Source organism: Chrysochloris asiatica, unplaced genomic scaffold, assembly GCF_000296735.1.
Source record: "Chrysochloris asiatica unplaced genomic scaffold, ChrAsi1.0 scaffold00178, whole genome shotgun sequence".
In the NCBI taxonomy this organism is placed as follows: domain Eukaryota; kingdom Metazoa; phylum Chordata; class Mammalia; order Afrosoricida; family Chrysochloridae; genus Chrysochloris; species Chrysochloris asiatica.
Window position 1 is genome coordinate 4248669 of NW_006408696.1, and position 20440 is coordinate 4269108.

General features: G+C 44.1%; 1 protein-coding gene across 1 annotated transcript in view; it reads left to right on the forward strand.

Annotated features, from left to right (window-relative positions):
• The window catches only part of ABCC1 (ATP-binding cassette, sub-family C (CFTR/MRP), member 1), a 135022-nt gene that overhangs the window by 55835 nt on the left and 58747 nt on the right, over positions 1-20440 (forward strand). The window contains exons 11-14 of the mRNA XM_006871999.1: positions 3372-3464; positions 5866-6069; positions 13231-13377; positions 16717-16804. Of these exons, the coding sequence (XP_006872061.1) occupies positions 3372-3464; positions 5866-6069; positions 13231-13377; positions 16717-16804 (532 nt within the window). The remainder of the gene's footprint in view (positions 1-3371; positions 3465-5865; positions 6070-13230; positions 13378-16716; positions 16805-20440) is intronic.

Sequence of the window (20440 nt, forward strand, 5' to 3'; positions counted from 1 at the left end):
GACACCACACTAAGACTCTGTTTATAGAATGTTGTTGTTACGTGCAGTGGAGTCAGTTCTGACCCATGGCAATCCTGTATACAATTTCCGAGGAGCAGCTGGTAGGTTTGAACCACTGACCTTGTGGTTTAAACTGATCTTGCAGTCCAGCGCATTCTCCTACAGCACCACAGCAGAAGGTAAATAATTATAACATGCTGGTGTGGCACTGTAGGATAAGCACTGGACTACTTCTAACTGAAAGACTGGTGGCATTTGACAACAATAAACAATGAAACTTGGGGTAATGGAATGGGAAATCTTACAGGGCATTTCGACTTTGTCCTTTAGGGCCACTGTCGAATTGACTCGGTGGTACACGTGAAGACCACATAGGGGGCTATATGAGAGGACCGTCTATGGAATCCTAACTGCCTGCATTCAAGTTTTCCCTCTTCCCATTTGCTAGTTCTGTGACTATTGGTGGTGGTGATGGTTATGTTGCCGTGGAGTCAGTTCTGACTCATAGCGACCCTGCATAGGGTTTCCGAGGCTGTAAATCGGTATGGGAGCAGAAAGCCTCATCTTTCTCCCGCGGGGAACAGCTGGTAATTTAGAACTGCTGACCTTAAAGTTAGCAGCCTGATTCGTAACCACTATGCTGCTGGAGCTCCTTCTGTGACTATTGGTGGCATGTTACTCAGTGCCTCTCAGTCTCACCTTCACCATCTACAGATTGGTGATAACAATAGTACCTCTTGTTTTAGGAATGTCCTAGGGGTATATACCTGGACTTTAAAGCAGGTCATGTTCCTAGAACCCTGCCCAGTACATCGATGTGTTCCATTGTATCTCGTTTTTGTTGGTGGCTGCTGTGAATCCCAACTCAAGGCAACCCTATGTGTGCAGTGTAGAGCTATGGGGGTTTCAAGGCTGTGAGATCGGAAGCAGATAGCCAAGCTTCTCTTCCTAGGAGTCTCTGGATGGGTTTGAACCATCAACCTTTTGGTTGATCATTAAATGCGTAACCATCCGCAAACCCAGGAACTCCTTAGCTATAATAGTCTTCTCTCAGAGTGGCCTGGCTGTGTACCGGTTGTCTGCAGAACTCCCATTCACCATCAAAGCTGGGTTAGTCTTCACCAGATGTGATGACGTTCAGAATCATGTGGAGCACCAACAGCATATTCCTGGGATTCAGATTCCAAGGATAAACACTTGTAAAGCTTTTGTGACCTAGAGAAAAGTAACACCACACAATCTAAAAATTCCATCTCTATGTTCCAGTTAGTAGATGTGCTCGGGGCTAACTTTTTTTTATCTGTGTAACTTACAAGGCAGTTGGAAGAGGCAGATCGCCATGTCTCTGCTGCTAACCCATTAATCTCTCTGGGACTTCATTTTCATGTTTGTAAATGAGATAAATAAACCCACCAGCAACTCCTTGGAAACCCTACACAGAGTCAGTATGAGTCAGAACTTAAAACAACAACAACAACAAATGGGATAAAATAACACATCAAAGACCTCTTAGTTACAAATCCAATCATCAAAATGCTCTGGAAACCTAAAGGCTTTCTCTGAACAAGTCAGGTGACAAAAACCTGACTTGAAATGCCTGGAGGGTATTTATGGTCTTGATCATCATCCCTGTAGATGTTAAGAGTCCTTTTTTTGTTGCCAGACACCAGCACATTTGATTATGAGGTTGTGAAGTGGCTAAAGTGCTTACCTACTGTCCTAGAGTTTAACAGTTTGAATCTGTTAGCTGTTGCTGCAGAGGAACTATATGGCAGTCTGCTTCTAGAAAGATGACAGCCTTGGAAACCCTATAGGGTAGTTCTACCATCTCCTAAAGGATCACTGAGTCAGAAGCTACTTGCTGGCTATGGGTTTCGTTTGGTGTTTTGGTCCTTGAACTTGCTGGGCATGTAATACAATCTATGGCATGTGCTCCCGTGTCAGATTCCCCATGACCTCCCCCAGGCTTGCCAACTTGCTAGATGGATACACCAGAGTCAGCAGTTGGTTGTCCTTGTAACTATCATTCCTAACAATGAAATGATTCACAACAAAATCAGCAAAGGGAAAAGGTGCATCAATGGTAGTCAGTGGGAGTGGGGTGGGGTGTGTGTGTGTGTGCATGCACAAACTCCCCGGGGACTGCTCCCTTGGGGAGATATACTTAATGCCCCCAGCAACCCGTTCTGGAAATAGGTGTGAGATGTTGTCCACCTGGGAGGCTTATTAGATAGACTCAGTGCCTGAGGTTTTCATTGGGAGCTGGTCATGTAGGCAGCCTCGACTTGGCACAAATCCAAATTCCAGATTCCCAGAAGGAAGAGGGGTGTTCACATAAACTATGTTTGTGAAAGCAATTTATTAAATGTACTCAGTTGGTTCCGACACATAACAACCTTGATAGGGTTTCCATTGGGACAGCTGGTAGAGTTGAACCCCAGACCTCACTATTACCATTCCATGCTAACCCTACAGCACCACACACGAAAACCCAATCCCATTGCCATCTAGTTGATTCTGACTCGGAGCGACCCTGTTGGACAGAGTAGACCTGCCCCTGGAGTTTCCAAAGCTGTATTACGTCTTCCTGGAAGCAGACTGCCTCCTCTTTCTCCTGCAGAGTGGCTGGTGGGTTCTATCACTGACCTTATCGTTAGCAGTCAACTGCTTAACAACTGTGGCATCTCAGCTTGCCTAGTTTAGGCCCAGTGGGCCATTCGTCAGTTAGGAAAATGGTGGGGACTCTTCTGAAATCCAAGTTCCCAGACACCAGCCAAGAGTCTCCTCATCAGTAGGGTGTGTGTTTTATTTTAAATAACATTTTATTGAGTTTCTGGTCAAAAGTTGGATAGCAAATGAGTTCCCATTTGACAGTCCCTATAACACTTGTTCGGAGTCCTGGTGTGGTGCTGTGGGTTTAATGCACTGGACTGTGAAGTCATTTGAACCACAAGGTTGGCAGTTCAAGCCCCCAGCCGCTCCTTGGAAACCATATAAAGGGTCTCTGTGGGTCGGCACCAACTCGACGGCACTTGAAAACAACAACAGATACCACTTTTTCAGTGACATAAAGGCACGCTATATGTTAACTCCTGTCTTCACAGTCCTTTTTAATTTTCTAAAATTCTGATTTGTAAGACTCCTCTGGTCTCAGGAGATAAGGGATGGTGGACCTGCATCTTCTTAAAGGGGCTGGAGAGATGCTTGGGGATAAATTTGCAAACTGTTGCCATCCCACTGTTGAAAAAAAAAAAGTAATGTCAACTGCTGAAAACTTCCCTGACTGAATTGCAGTTGGGTGGGTGGGGTGGGCCTGGGGTTGAGGTTCTTTCCTGTCTGGTGAGAATCATGAGTCTCTCTTCCTTTCTCAGACCCTGGGTCCATCTGTCCTGGCTGGGGTGGCTGTGATGATCCTTATGGTCCCTCTCAATGCTGTGATGGCCATGAAGACCAAGACCTACCAGGTAGGTGTCTGTTTGCACTGAGCTCCCACCAGGCCCTCACTTGAGGCCTTCCCACTCGGTGTTAACAGCGGTCCTTCTCTTCAAACTCTGAACCTCTCAGCTCTGCCTTCCTGTTCTAGTCACCTGGGCATCTGTAGCAAAGGCAGATGCTTACAACCCGGCATTCTGATTCCCTTCATGTACATGGGGCCTGGGTATTGGGACTTTTACAGCTTCCTGAGTGATTCCTGTGGGCAGCCAAGGTTGTGGGTTCCTGAGTTAGACCCAATGGGTTAGCAGTTGAAATCACAGTGAACCTCAACAGACTCTATTTCCCAGGGGATTGATTCAGGAGTCTTGGTGGCACCATGATTAAGTGTTTGGCTGCTAACTGAAATTTGCTGCTGTTGTTGTGTGCCATCAAGTTCGCTCCAACTCCCAGAGACCTTGTATAGGGTTTCCGAGGAGCAGCTGGTGACTTTGAACCGTCATCCTTGTGGTTTAAACCAGTCTCGTGGTCTAGTACTGATCCTATAGTGCCGCACCAGGATTCCAACATATGTACCTGTGGGACTTCAAAAAGTGTGTGGGAAAGTGGGATAAAAAGAGAATGGAATTTTTCCATGCATTTTTTGAAGCACCTTCATATGTGTATGCTAATTCCTTACTTTTTTCTATTGATCTCTTAATTTACACTCGGCTCTGTTTTAAACTTATTACGCTTTAGAGAGTGTTTGGATTTTTAAAGTTTTAAATACATAAGTCATAGAGTGTTTCTCATTATTTAAAAAGTTCAAATAATACAAAGTATATAAAGTAAGGGCTCTGGGATAGTGCAGTAGGATAAACCCTGGACTGCTGATCACAAGGTCAGTGGTTCAAACCCACCAAGCCACTCATCAGAAACCCTATATGGCACTTAACAACAACGTAAAGATTCAGACAGGTTGCTCCTCCCTCCTACCCTTGGAACTTTTGTGAACACATTGAAGCTAATCCTTCTAGCACTTTCGAGGCCCTTTGTAGAGATCTGAAGTACATACCTAGGCATGGAGTGTGTGTGCTCTTGTGGTCCTGGAACTCTGCGTCTTTGTCACAATTGGGCCAGTTCAGTAGCATTCTGTCATTTTCACACCATGGAAAGAGAAGCTGGGTGGCAGGACATAATGTTTAACAACCATACGGCATGGCCATATATCATTAGAACTCACGTCAGCGAGCACAGAACTATCTTAGTACCTTAGCAACCATATAGTGGGTGGAAATCAATAAGGAAAATCGCATCTGCTCTGCATTTCAATCAGCACAGTAGGGCCTCTTGCCTTGACACCAAGCAAGCTATTCAAATTTTTATTGCTTGACTCCAAGAGGCCTGGTATGGCACTGTTGGATAAGCACTCGACTGCAAGGTCGGCAGTTCAAGCTCATCAGCTGCTCCTCAGAAACCCTTTTCAGGGTCACTGAGTTGGAACTGACTTGAAGGCACTTAACAACAGCAACAACAACAACAAAGTTTAATAGGCTTTCCTTCACATCTAACTTAACCTGATTCAAAGCAGGTGTGGTCTTGGGAGCCCTGGTGGCATGGTGACTACAGCATCCAGCTGCTAACTGGAAGGTTGGTGGTTCAAGCCCATCGACTGCTCCAAGGGGAGAACGATGTGGCCATTTGCTTTTGTAAAGATTTACCACCTTGGAAACCCTCAGGGGCAGTTCCATTCTGTATGATAAGACAGTTATGGGTAAGAATCATCTCAAGGGCATTGGATTCAGTTGAGGTTTTGGAGTGGTCTCAGGGCAGAGTACATATGAGGAGATTTCAAAAAGTTTGTGGAAAAATTCCATGCTCTTTGAATTCAGTTTCTCCATGGACTTTTTGAAGCCCCCTCATACAGTTCATAGTAATATAGACCAGTTGCCGTGGAATTGGTGCCAAGTCATGGTGTGACCTTGTGTGTGTCAGTGGAATTCTGCTCTCGAGGGTTTTCATAGACACCATGCCTTTATTCTGAGGCACTTCTGAGTGAACTCAAACCACTCAGAGACTCCTCAAAGGAGCTCTGGTAGCGTAGTGGTTACGAATTGGGCTGCGAACCTCAAGGTCAGCAGTTCGAAACTACCAGCCGTTCCGCGGGAGAAAGATGAGGCTTTCTGCTCCTGTAAAGATTTACAGCCTCGGAAAGCCCTGTCCAGGGTTGTTTTGAGTTGGAGCCAACTCCACGGCACATAACTGCCAACCACCACCACCAGAGACTCCTCATAGAAATGACTGAATCTGCTTTCCCATCACCCAGAAGACCCTCCCTTTCTAATGAATGAGGATGTCATGTGCTGTTTCCCTGTGGGCATTGAGAAACCAGGGACCCTAAGTGAGTGGCTTGCCCCTAGCTGCAGTGTTGACTGGGTGTCCTTCTCTTCAAAGGTAGCTCACATGAAGAGCAAAGACAATCGGATTAAGTTGATGAATGAAATTCTCAATGGGGTCAAAGTCCTCAAGCTTTACGCCTGGGAGCTGGCCTTCAAAGAGAAGGTATTGACCATCCGGCAGGAGGAGCTGAAGGTGTTGAAAAAGTCTGCTTACCTGGCAGCCATGGGCACCTTCACCTGGGTCTGCACACCTTTCCTGGTGAGTGAAGTCAAACATTTATCCCAGCCCACTTTGCTTTCTCTTTCATACTTAAATGTTTTCCAGACTTTCACGGGGCAGTCTTTCTAATATGCCCTCCCTTTCCCTTTTTTATTTTTTATTGTGGTAAATACATATATAACAAAGCATTTATTCACAGGGCTTGATACCTTCTAGCCCAGGAATACCCAAAAGCAGCCAGTTCAGGAAGTCTTTGGTACAGGTCCACTGTGGGGTAGGGTCTTGTAACAGAATGTGAACCAGTGTTCTCTGCTTCCTCTGTGGAGAAAGTCTTGCTGTGAAAAAAATATCAGCTCACCAAAACAGTGAGCTTGGTGCCATAGTTGATCTGCTTTATGGGGCCAGCTCCTTGGGTCTTTGCCAAATGTCAGTCACAAACTGTGGGTTGACAAGTGTCCATGAACGACACGCTGATTAGTACTGCTGTACGTACTGACGTTGGCTTGTCTTGTTTATTGTCTGCTTCTCCCTGCTGGAATATCAGCTTCTGGAGAGCAAGTACATGTGTCTTTTCTCTTCATTGCTATCTTCTCGGTACATAGTAGGTGCTCAGCAAATATTTGTTGTTCCTTGAAAACAAACACACACTACAGACTGCTATAAACTGAGAAAGACATTCTCCTCCCTTCCTCCTCCTTTCTAGTCCTTCTCCTCCAAAGTGACAAGTTTTGGGTTTCTTTTCAGAAAAAAATGTTTATGCACAATAGAGATTTGAAGATATTTTTAGTATATTCAGAAGGAGTCATACTATACAAGTATTCTGTATCTTTTTTTGGTTCATGCATTCAGATCTGCTTTGTTGATTTTAAGGACTTAGCTGGTGTACCCGGTGCAGGAACGTGCTGTATTTTACTTACCTTGTCTCCCAGATGCTGACCATTTAGATTGGTTCTCATTATCTGCCTTTATGATCTTTAATTCATAGAACATACCAGTTCATGGCCTGGGCTACTTTAATGTGTCTATTCCAATGCAATGATTATTCAGTCTGTATGCTGAGCAAATAATCTGAGAAAAGCTGGATCATATGAAGAAAAATTGGCATCAGGATTGGAAGAAGACTCATTAACAATCTGTAATTTGCAGATGATGCAACCTTGCTTGCTGGAAGCCAAGAGGATTTAAAATACTGAAGATCAAAGACTACAGCCTTCAGTATGGATTGCACTTCAGTGTAAAGAAAACAAAAATTCTCTCAACTAGTCCAATAAATAACATCATGATAAATGGAGAAATGATTGAAGTTGTCAAAGACTTCATTTTGCTTAGAGCCACAATTAACATTCAGCAGTAAAGAAATCAAAGGATGTATTACATTAGGCAAATCTGCACAATACCTCTTTAAAGTGTTCAAGAGCAAACATGTCAGTTTGAAGACTAAGGCGGGCCTGTCCCAAGCCTTGGTATTTTCAGTAGCCTCATATGTATGTGATAGTTAGACAGTGAGTAAGGAAGACCAGAGAAGAAATGATGCATTTGAATTATGGTGTTGTCAAACAATACGTAAAGTCCTCTGGACTGCCAGAAGAAGAAACAAATCTCTGTTGGAAGAAATACAGCCAGAATGCTCCTAGAAGCCAGGATGGTCAGCCTTCATCTCACATCTTGAGACATCTTATCAGGGAGGACCAGTTTCTAGAGGACATCATGATTGCATGAAAGAGAAGACCCTCGATGAGATGGGTTGACCACAGCAACAGTTGTGAGAATGGCAGTGTCTGTTGTACACTGAGTTGGTATGAATCAGAACTGACTCACTGACACGTACGTAACAACAACACATTTAGTCCAACGTAACAGTGAGTATATGTAATTATACTCATATACCTCATTTATTTTACTCTTACACAAGTGACAACATATTGCATCATATTATATTATGCTATACTCTGGTAGCGTAGTGGTAACAAGTTGGGCTGCTAACGTCAAAGTCAGTAGTTCAAAACTACCAGCGGTTCTGCAGAAGATGAGGCTTTCTGCTCCCGTAAAGATATACCGCCTCAGAAACCCTATGCCAGGTCACTATGGATTAGAGCTGACTCGACGGTGCTTTACAACTGCAACATATCCTACTATACTGTTGTTAAGTGCTGTTGATTAGGCTCCAATTCATGGTGACCCTGTATAAGGAGTCACTTCCAAGGAGCAGCTGGTGAGTTTGAGCCTTGAACCTTATGCTTCAAACTGACCTTGCAATTCAGTGCATTATCCTACAGCACCATACCAGGACTCATTAGGTATATTATATCATATTAAGTTATATTTGGCATCCTGGTGTGGCACTGTGGGTTAATGTGCTGGACTGCAAAGTCAGTTTGAACCACAGGGTCAGCGGTTCAAGCTCACTAGCCGCTTCTTGGAAACTTTATACAGGCTCGCTATGAGTTAGACCCTACTCAACAGCACTTAACAATACTGTTAGGTTATATCAATATAGTTATACTATTATATATATGGTACTATACGCTCATTTAAGGAGCTCTGGTAGCGTAGTGGTTACGAATCGGGCTGCGAACTTTAAGGTCAGCGGTTCGAAACTACCAGTCGCTCCGCGGGAGAAAGATGAGGCTTTCTACTCCTGTAAAGATTTACACCCTTGGAAACCCTGTACAGGGTCGCTATGGGTCGGACCCGACTCGATGGCACTTAACAACAACAACAATACGCTCATTTATGATTTGTGTTCTTTTACATAGGTTAAGATCTGTTGCCTGAGGGAGTAGGTGATAAGTTCTGTCTCTGGGTCATGCTGCCTTGAGGAGGGAGGGAGGCTTTATGGGAATCTACAGTTTCTCAGTTGTCATTCAGATGAGCCCTTCCTTGGTCATGTTGTGCCCAGGCCTCTTTCACAAAGCCCCATTCCAAGATGCCTAAGGACTGTCCTGGCTTTTCTTGGCCTCAGTGTCCTCGTGAATGGGGAAGAGTGGAGGTGGGGATGGACGGACTTCCAGAGATGGAGTTTGCTGAGCTGTTTGGCATGAAGCAGATGAGAGCTGGTGTCAGTCACCTAATTCTCTGACTACATTAGGATAAAATATGTAGTCTTCAGTTGCCTCGGAAAGTGTTAGCATGTTCTTTCCACTGGCAAATTCCTACACCCCAAGGATGATGAGGTGTTTATGCAAAGGTAGGTGTGATGGAAGGCAGAGGCCGGGGATGCCACCGGGGGATTGATGGGGCTGTTTTTCTGGAACATGGAGCCTGGCATTTATCACACCGGTTTAATGTGCTTTCCTAAACCAGTGCCACAGGTAGCCTTCCAGTAAGTGACACTTTGAGTCTTGGAAGATTTGTGAGCTGCTTTTCCTCTTGTTTACCTTGTTGCTCCCTTCATTAGGATAATTATCATTCCATATGGTCATGGTCTGTGGTGTAGTTGTTGCTAACCTGCTTGTAAAGTCTATGTCTCCATTTCTTACTGTTTGTGTCCCTAGAACTTGGGGCCTTTGCAAGAGAGAATGGACAAATAAATGAATGGTGGATGAATGAAAGCTTTAGCTGTTAGTTGGGAACTCTTCTGCAAGTGACAGAACCTGAAGTGAAATTGGCTAGCATGGTGGTGGTGTGCTGTGGGGCCAGTTCGGGCTGAAAGCCCAGCTACCCTGTAGAGCGTTTCTGAGGCTGTACATCTTTATGAGAGCAGAAAGCATCATCTTTATCCCATGGAATGCATGGTGGACTGGACTGGAGCTGCTGACTTTATGGGTAGCAGCCCAATGTGTCTAACCCGCTGCTTCACCAGAGCTCCTTCACCTTGGCTATAGTAACAATTTTTTCTAACGTGATAAAATATTTATGATGTAAAATGTGCCATTTTAACTATTTTGAAGTATACAATTCAATGGCATTATATTTATATTCATAATGTCATGTACCCTTTACTGCTCACTGTTTCCAGAACCGTAAACAAGATTTTTGAGTCACAGAACTGGAAAGTCTAGGGATGTATTTGTTTTAAGCCTGGCTGGGGTTTCAGGCATGGCTGGATCAAGGTGTACCACAGCTATCTTAGGAATAGCTCTCAGTTTCTAAGCTCTTTCTTTCAGTGAGATTTTTTTCTTTCATCAGACAGGTGCTTGCTATAGTAAAGTGTCTGCTAGCCATGGGCAGAGAGCCCTTTGCCTATGAGTTCCTGAAAAGTTGTAGAATTGAGTCTCATTAGTTATGGTTGGCCAGGTGTTGTAGTTGGGCCCTGTGGCCAGGGCTGGGGAGTTGAAATGTTTCCTTTGGTCGAGTCTGGGTCATGTTGGCCATGCGTCCCTTGGAGTTGGGAGAGGGGAGCTGCTGAGGTTGAAGCTCATAGACTAAGATTAAAGAAGGTTCTGTTCCCAAAGGAAAATTGGGGTGCTGATCAGGAGAGCAAGTCAAACTAAGAGATTCCACGTAAGAGAAATCAGGACTTGGGTTGATGGTGAACTGGAGTCCATGTGTTTAACACCATTCATAGCATTAATAATGGAGGCAATATTGGCACTTTGAGGAGAACACGTCTTCATTAGGTGTGAAGTGTTTTCAACCATAACAAGGCAATGATAAACCTCAGCCCCTTCCCCCGCCCCATCTGATGACAGCCTATGTGACCCATTTCCAAATACCTCCTGCTAGAGAACCTGGTTGGAGTCCTGGGGTGGCACTGTGGGTTAATGCGCCAGACTGCATAGCCACTTGAACTGCAAGGTTGGAGGTTCAAGCTCACCATCTGCTCCTTGGAAACCCTATACAGAGTTGCTGTGGGTCGGAACCTACTCGATGGCACTTAACAACTAACCACCAGCCCTTCCTTGGAAACCCTATATAGGGTCGGTGTGAGTTGGAACTGACTCGACAGCACTTAATAACAAGAGAACCTGGTTTGTGTCCATATTCTCAGGATTGCCACAATTATCTAACTTGCCACTCCCTGGCAGAGTGTGTGACACACTAGGTGCTCAGTCATTGACTGACCTCCCCTTCATTCAGAAGTTAGAGCTGTTGTCACTTTGGTACTTCTCTCTGTATACCCTGTGCTCCAGAAGCCACCCCGTCAATTGAGCCTCTAGTTGCCAGAGATCTGAGATGATCTGGTGGTGAGCACCTGGGCCTGCTTTTCTCCTCTGCTAAGAGGATGCCTTAGGCAAACACATCCGTCCATCCATCTGTCCTTTCATACATACATCTATCCATCCAAACATCTCTCCTTCCTTCCATCCGTCCGTCCGTCCATCCATCCATCCACATATAATTCCTTCCTTTCTTCCATCCATGCAAACACCCATCCAAGCATGCATTCAAATATCCATGCAAACGTCCTCCAAACATCCAAGCATGCATTCAAATATCCATGCAAACGTCCTCCAAACATCCATACATGCAAGCATCCATGCGTATGTACATCCAAACATCTTTCCATGCAACAAATACTGAATATGAATAGTGAACTCCACACATAACATTCTCTACCCTCCTGGATCATTCATTCTAAAAGGAAAAGACTCAACAGTAAATAATGTCGTTGTTGTTAAGTGCCATAAAGTCAGTTCCAACTCATAGTGACCCTGCATAGGGTTTCCAAGGAGCGGCTGGTGAGCTTGAACCACTGACCTTGTGGTTCAAACCGACTTTGCAGTCCAGCACATTAACCTCAGTGCCACACCAAGTTTCCACAATAAATAATACAGACATGACAAATCTTTCCACGTACTAAACTGTCATAAGTGCTATGGGGAAAAATAGGTTCAGATGAGAGGACAGGGAGGGCTTGCATCTTTGAGCAGGATGATTGAAGGCCTCACTGAGGTCACTCAGGTAAAGGCCTGAGTGAAGGAAGTGAGAGCATGCGTGCAGAGGCCTTTAGGCAGGCTCGCCTGGTGCCTGCAGGACAATTACAAGAGATCAGCAGAGCTGCAACAGATGTGTCAAGGGGATGCCAGACACGTTACAGAGAAGGCAGAATCAAATCGGTGATTGGGTAACTTAGGCTGACTTTGGAGAAGTTTTGATTTGTTTCGTTTTTAACGTATTATTTTTTATTGAGATACAGTTCACCATTTTGTTGTGTATCATTCAGTCCAAAATGAGGACAGGAGCTTTCGTGCACCTGCTGGGGACTGGGGTTTTTCCAAAGGGCTAATGATCTCATGAATCAGGGGATTTTGTGGATACCTGCCTTTCACCTCCCATGGCAACACCTGGCATTGTTCTCTGCCCAACAAGGGATGGATGGAGCAGAGGGGTGGGCAAGGCAGGCCGATCCAGTTCGTGTTGAGGTGGAAATCCGCCTGCTGCCTGACCTAGAGTTCTTTCTCCTGTTTATGCTGCCACCTGAATCTTGCTCCGATAGTTAGGGTCGGCTCTGCGCTTCCTTGTGAAATCCCTGAAAAACCAACACAGGATTTGACTGAAGTCGTCTTTGTCTGTGGGAAAGGGACTGGCATCAGTACATACCTCGGCTGTTAATATTTGTCCTTCGTTCTTTTCTCTCCATTTTTAATTGTTTTTGTCCCCGAGCATAAAATTTTATATTATTTAGAAGGAACTTTAAAGAGTACATTATCTCTTCGCCCCTGCTTTTACAGGCGAGTCAACTGAAGCAGAGGAGCGGGGGCAGGGGACATGGCCAAAGTCTTATTTATTCAAGCTTTCTGTATGGAGTGAACAATTATGTGCAGGATAGAGTTCCTGCCAAAGGAAGGGAGGCAGATAATAGATAAGTTAATATATTTAATAAATTTGCCAAATAACTCGAATGCTATAACAGATATGAGTGTTAGAAAGGAAATAAAAAAAGACCCAGGGCACCAGGCTTTTCCTGTGGTTTGGGGTGGAATGGTGGGGTTGGGTGGGCAGGCCTCTCTGAATGAAGGATGTGGTGGGTAACCAGGTCCCTGGTCTGGGTGGAAGGAAACTTCCAGGGATACAGGCCCAGAGGTGGGATTGAGTGGTTCTGAGGAGGAACAGCGAGGATGTTGGGAGAGCGAGCTGCTAGCAGAGACCAGGGCTTTGGACTCCTGATGATTTGTCCAGTTGGCTTGCTGAGTGACGATTGCACACCTGTAGTCTTCCTCATCCTCCATGGGGGGTGGTATGGATGCACCGAGGCTAGAGTGGGTCTGCCTCTACCTCATGCAAGGACAGATGTCAGCGTCTGTGTTCTGCTTCCAGGTGGCTCTATCAACGTTTGCCGTCTACGTGACCATTGATGAGAGCAACATCCTGGATGCCAAGAAAGCCTTCGTGTCCTTGGCCTTGTTCAACATCCTGCGCTTCCCCTTGAACATTCTCCCCATGGTCATCAGCAGCATCGTGCAGGTACAGGCGGGGCGTGGAGGACTTTCCAGGGACTCTGTGAAGTGCCCTCGATGCAGTTTTCTCTAATCACACCTCCCACTCGGCCCCTGGGCTTGGCGAGGACCAGACCTGTTGCTTTCCTACCCTTTGTTATCCAAGTCTGAAACTTTGAAATTACCTAAGGAATTAAGGAAAGGAACCCTGGTGGGGGTGTACGGTACACACTGGACAACTAACTGCAAAGTCGGTGGTTCAAACCCACCGGCTGCTCTGAGGGAAGGAGATGAGGTTGTCTACTTTCATAAAGATTAACAGACACAGCGTTGATGTGAGTCTGGAATCTCCTCAATGACTGTAGGGTTTTTGATTTTAAGTAATAACATCTTCATTGAAGATAAATATGAAAATGCAGAGTGGCATAAGAAAGAGGCATAAAAAACTGTTCATAATCTGTCCTACCATGTTCCATGAGTGGTTTGCTGCATCACCTCCCAGATATTTTTCCAATTTTTTTAAATTGTGACAAAAATCTATATAACAAAACATTTGCCAGGTCCGCTTTGTTTTGACCTGTACCTCTCAGTGCCATTGTGAGTCCATGCAGTACAGCTGCCATGATCCACTTCTAAGTGGACCACCAAAGCTCAGTGCCCCCCTACTCATCTTCTCCCTCCCACTGCCCTCAGTTACCACGAATATGCTTTGGTCTCTATGTGTTTGCCTGTTTAGGTATCAAATGCATGGACTTCTTTTGGGATCATGCATCAAGTAAGAAATGCATTTCAGTTCTTGGTTAGGAACCTCACCTTGTGTGTGTGAAACAGAAGTTTATTGCAACAAGACTTTGCCTTGCTCTGAGAAAGTCATCTTGAAATTGTGTTTTCTGTTCTGTTCTGCTTTGTCCTGGCCTGGCCTTCCCGATACTATACTATCCTGTTTCTGTAAAATGCACCCTGTGCGTTTCACTGCCCACTGTTAGGTCTTGATGCATCATTTGAAAATTCCTGTCTGTGGAGTCCCTGGGTTAAGTGCTTAATTAGTAACCAAATACAACCAGGGGATTGGTGGTTCAAACTCATACAGATTCCTTGGAAAAAAGTTGTAGCAGTCTGTTCCCAAAAGATCACAGCCTCGCGCACCCTCTGGAGCAGTTTCATGCTGACACAGACAGTTTACCATGAATTGGGATTGACTTAACATCAGCTGTGGTTAGTTTTTGGGTTTTTTTTGAGGGGGAGTGGCAGAGCTGGGTAGCTGGAATGCGGTAGCTCTGTAGGATAAACCCTGGACTGTAAACTACAAGGTTGGTGGTTCAAGTTTACCAGCTGCTCTGCGAGAGAAAGATGAGACTTCCTGCTCTTACAGATATTTAAAACTTCGGAAACCTCATATAGGGTTGCTATGAGTTGGTACAGACTCGAGGGCACTTAACAACAGCTACAGACCCCCCACTATTGAAAACCCAAACCTGTTGCTGTGGAGTTGATTCCAACTCCTAGCAACCCCGTGGGGCAGAGGAGAACTGCCCCTCAGGGTTTCGGGGTCTGTACATCTTTACTACAGTGTGGAGCAGCTGGTGCCTTTGAACTGTTGACCTTCTGCTCAGCAGTCGAGGACTTAATCACTGTGCCACCTTGGTACCTTGGTAGGTCCCCAAGAGTATCTAAAATGTGTGTAGCTGACTCTCTGAGGAGGGACAATTGTCTGTTCTGTGACCCTTACACTATTTGAGGTGGCTCCGACCACTTTTCTGCCACCAGCGTTTTTTACACTTTCTAGTATTATACACATTCATTTTGGAAAACTCCGGTTTCAGCCATATAGAGGAATTTGCTTTAAGATGATTTTTCTGGTTATAGGTAGGCATCTTTAAAAGAGTCCTGGTGTGGTGCTGTGGGTTAATGTGCCCGTCTGCAAAGCTCCTTGAACTGCAAGGTCAGCGGTTCAAGCTCACCAGCTGCTTCTTGGAAACCTACACGGGAAACCTACACAGGATCACTATGGGTCTGAATTGACTCAACAACAAGAAGGCATCATTAAAAATACAAATTCTTTATTATGAGAAATTTCAAATGTATACAAAAGTGGAGAGAATAGTGCCATGAGCCCCCACATAGTGCCCCCCCAGAGATAACACTCTCGCCTTTTGCCACATTACTTCCTGTAACCCTTTCATTCCCTCCCTCCTCCTCGCCTTTTGCCACAATACTACCTGTAACCCTTTTATTCCGTCCCTCCTTCCCTCCCTTTCTATGCTGAAGAAATTTTAAGCAAATCTCCGACCTCACGGCATTTCACTTTTTACATAACTGTAATGTTTTTCTCATATATAACAAAATTAACAGTGATTTCTTAAAATAAAACAACACATTGCCATCAAGTGGATACCGACTCATAGTGACAGTGGAACCGCCTCGTAGGGTTTCTAGAGCTGCCATCTTTACAGGGAACCCAGGGGCTCTGTAGGGTAAGCATGGGACTACACACCACAAGATCGCTCTGCGGGAGAAAGAGGAGGCTTTCTCCTCCTACAGAGATTTACAGCCTCGGAAACCCTATACCAGGTTGCTATGAGTTGGAACCGACTTGACAGCACCTGATAACAACGACAATCTTTATAAAAGCAGTGGTGGGTTGAAACCACCAACGTATTGGTTAGCAGCTGACTGCTTAACCACTGTGCCACCAGGGCTCTGTAACATAACATGTTACATTAGAATTGCATTCGAATTCTCTATGTTGTCTGTGAGGGGCTGGACCAGTCAGGACAGATTGCATTTGGCTGGTAGGATTCTTATGTTCCTTTTTTTTTTTAAAAAAAACTGTTGTAACGATAGGCATTTTTCAGCTGTACCATTTAGTGGTATCAGTTGTATGGTATGATTCATGGGGTGCCACCATCACTCATTGCTCTTGTTAATTGCCATCAAGCTGGTTTGACTCACAGCGACCCTGTATGGTGTTTCCTAAGAGCAGCTGGTGAGTTTGAACCTCCAACCTTACAGTTCAAACTGACTTTATGATCCAGTGCATTATCCTACAGCGCCACACCAGACTCGTTGCCAAATTTCCTATGTAGGATAAAACTCCCCTGGCTACCTTTTTCTTGCTACCCACAAGCTTTTAAAGGAAGACAAACAAGACCCCCAAAGTGGTTTTACTTTTCATTCACAAATGTACATTTGTTGTAGGAAACTTTACTGAATTTGGCAATAAAGGTGCGTGGGGTCCGACCCCTGTGCACCCAGGGGTGACCCTTGAAACGCTAGCTTGGCTGTGTTTGGTTGGGGTGCCTGTATGTTTTTTTGTTAGAAATGCTTTTTAAAAAATAACTACAGCCTTTGTTTGCTCTCTGTGTAGGCAAGTGTCTCCCTCAAACGCCTCCGGATCTTCCTCTCCCACGAGGAGCTGGAGCCTGACAGCATCGAGCGGCGGCCTGCCAAAGAAGGTACGTGTCGGCCTGTCAAGTCCAGAGGGCAACTTCTGTCAGTGGCTCCTTCTTCCTCACTGCCTCTGGGGCTAGCTCCTCCTGGCAGCTCATCTGCAGGTCTCTGTAGAGGGGAGCAGAAGGCAGGGGAAAGCCCATCTCCTGGCTTACACATTCCAGGAGAGGGGGAACTCCCATGTTGGCTCACTTGCTGAGAGGTGAGGCTTCTGATTCGAGACCCGAGGCCCTGGATCCACTCAGAATGGTTGGACAGGCACACGAGGGCTTGGGAGCCTGACCAGCCTCTCCACTACCCACTGACTGTGTGCATTGAACAGGTTACTTCACTGCTCCGAGCCTTAATTTTTTCATCTGAGTAATGGGAGTGAAAGTGCCTTCCTTGGTGGAATTTTATTAGTAGTTCTGTTGATTTTGTAGCTTATTAATTTATCTTTTTCTAGTAGACTGCCCAGAGCAGGGATCTTCCTCACAGCTGAATCTCCACATACCTAAATAAATTAATAAACATTCGTGCTCACCCCATTTGTGGTCTGTTCTGAGACTGTAAACACACTGTCTCTATCTCTCTGACCTTCACCATGACCCTCTGAGTGAGGGGTTATCACACGCCCATTTCACAGATGGGAAAACTGTCACAGGTAACTTGCCTCAGATTGCACAGTTAATGGGTTAAGACAGGATTTGCACTCAGAACCTAGTCGCTGCTGTGCTGAAGTTTATTAAGCACCTACTGTATGCCAAGCATTCTACTTTTTTTTTAATTGCATTCAATGCGATTTTTCATTTCAGTTACCCATAAAACAAGATAACAATAAAGAGTCCCCACTGAATAGTTTTCATCTTGTCTAGATGGGTCTGGTGAAAAGAGATGGGGATAAGATTCTTAGGATTCAATAGTGAGTAATTGTTATCCTGACTAATTGCGACTGTCACAACTGTAAAGGTAGAAGTTTTGTAACAAAAATGGGGGAGTAGTTTATCTTAACAGCCCAGAAACAGAGTCCCCTAGGACCATCAAGGGAGAAGAGCACGAGCAGAATGGAGGCAGAGATGAGGACATGGAGAGAGGGAGCAGCTGAGGACTCTACATTCATGGAAAGAGAAAGGCTGTTTGCTGGTGGCCAGGAAGCAGGCTTGCAGAATGTGCCCTTTGGTTGTTTAAATGATTATATATTCCTGAGTGTTTTTGTGTACAAGACACAAAAAACAACAACAAAATAGCATTTCTTTTTCTGTCAGATTAATCTATCACTTATTTCTTTTAAAAATATACCATACCCATATTTAAAAAATAAAAACAAGATTGCAATAATTCATAAAAATACAAAGTTTTAGGGTGCCATTTGGGGTGGTGCTGCAGGATAAACATGGGACTGCTAACTGTAAAGTCAATAATTCAGAGCCACCAGGCACTCCCATATACAGGGTCACTGTGAGTTGGAGCTGAGTAGACAGCAGTTATTCATTTAAAAAAGATGTGTTTGAACTAAAAGGTTGTTTGGGTCAACTTCCATTTTTGTTAAGAGTTAAGTTCCAAACTGTACAAAGGTGTTGGTGAAAAACAAGGCTAGATGAAAGAAAAGAAAAAAAAAAAGACTCCAGGAATTGAAAGAATACAAATTAAAGATGTTTCAACAAATGACTGCAACTCTGGAAGCATTAGCTCATCTGTGTCAAGAAATGTGGAAGACACCTACATGGCCAATTGACTTGGAAGAGTTCATTTTTTTCTTTTTTTAATTGTACCCATCAGACAGAAAGGTGACCCAACAGAATATGGGAATTATCAAACAATATCATTAATGTCACAAGCAAATAAAATTTTGATGAAGATCATTAAAAAAAGGTTGCTGCAGTATATTGGTAGGAACTACTGGGAAATTAAAGCTGGATTCAGAAATGGTTATAAAATGAAAGATAGTGTTTCTATGTCAGATGGCTCTTGACTGAAAGCAGAGAATGCCAGAAAGATCTGTTTTATTGACTATGCAAAGGCATTTGACTGTGTGGCTCATAAAAAATTATGGATAACGTTGCAAAGAGTGAAGAGTGGGAATTTCAGAACACCTAACTGTGATCGTGGATTTCTGTTTGGTGCTGTGGATTAGCACTCGACTGCAAACTACAGAATTGGTGGTTCAAACCCACCAGCTGCTCCTTGGAAACCCTATACAGTGTCACTATGAGTCAGAACTGACTTGACGGCATTAAACAACAAATTGTGATCATGAGGAACCTATACATAAGACCAAGAGGCAGGCGCTTAAACAAAACAAGGGGATACTGCATGGTGTAAAATCAGGAAAAATGTGTGTCGTGATTGTATTCTTTCCACATACTCAGTCTGTATGCTGAGCAAATTATCAGGAAGCTGGATGGAAGACATGGCATCAGCATTGAACGAAGACTTAATAACAGCCTGTGATATGCAGATGACATAACCTTGCTTACTGAAAGTTAAGAAGATTTGAAGCAATAACTCAGATAAAAAATTGTAGCCTTCAGTATGGATTACACCACAACATAAAGAAAACAGAAATCCTCACAACCAACAAGCAGGAAATTGTCAAGGATTTCATTTTACTTGGATTCACAATCAATGGTCATGGATGCAGCAGTTAAGAAATCAAACGACATATTGCATTGGTCAGATCTGCTGCACAAGGCCTCTTGGGCAAAGATGTCACTTTGAAGACTACAGTACACCTGACCCAAGCAATGGGATTTTCAGGTACCTCATATGCATGTGAAAGCTGAACAATGAATAAGAAAGACTGTAGAAGAATTGATGTCTTTGAATTAGGATGTTGGTGAAGAATATTGAAAATATATACCACTGACTGTCAGAGGAACAAACAAATGTGTCTTGGAAGATGTGCAGCCAGAATGCTCCTTAACAGTAGAGAATGGCAAGACTTTGTCTCATATGCTTTGAATGTTATCAGTAAGGACCAATTCCTGAAGAAGGACAGTATTATGCTTGATGTAAGGTAAAATAGACGGTCAGCTCCAACGAGGAGGACCTTTAAGGAGATGGATTGTCACAGTAGTTAAAACAGTGATCTCAAACATAGCAATGATTATGAGCTTGATGCATAGCCAGGAAGTGCTTCGTCCTGTTGTATCTGGGGTCACTGTGAGTTGGAACCAACTTGATGGCAACTATTAACAACAAGAAGAAACTTCCACAGTAAGATATCAAAGACATAAAGATTTTTATTTTTAAAACTTCAAATATATAAAGTAGTTCTTCTCAGAAATTTAAAAGTACACTACCATTTAAACTAAATACTAAGTTACTATTTTGTATGATTGCTTCATAACTTATTACAAGGAACTACTCCATTCATTGAAAAACTGAAGGAATTATCAATTTTCTTGGCTTATTTTTCTCAGCACCATTAGTTTATGTTGTTGTTAAGTGTCATCGAGTCAGTTCTGACCCATAGTGACCCTGCATATAGGGTTTCCAAGGAGTGGCTGATGAGCTAGAACTACTAACTTTGCTGTCCAGCGCATTAATCCACAGCGCCTCACCAGGCCGCCCATTAGTTCATACACATATTTTTGCGTTAGTTTATAAGCATAGTTTTTTTGTTGTTACACTGAAAAGTGACAGTATCCTTGTTCACATTT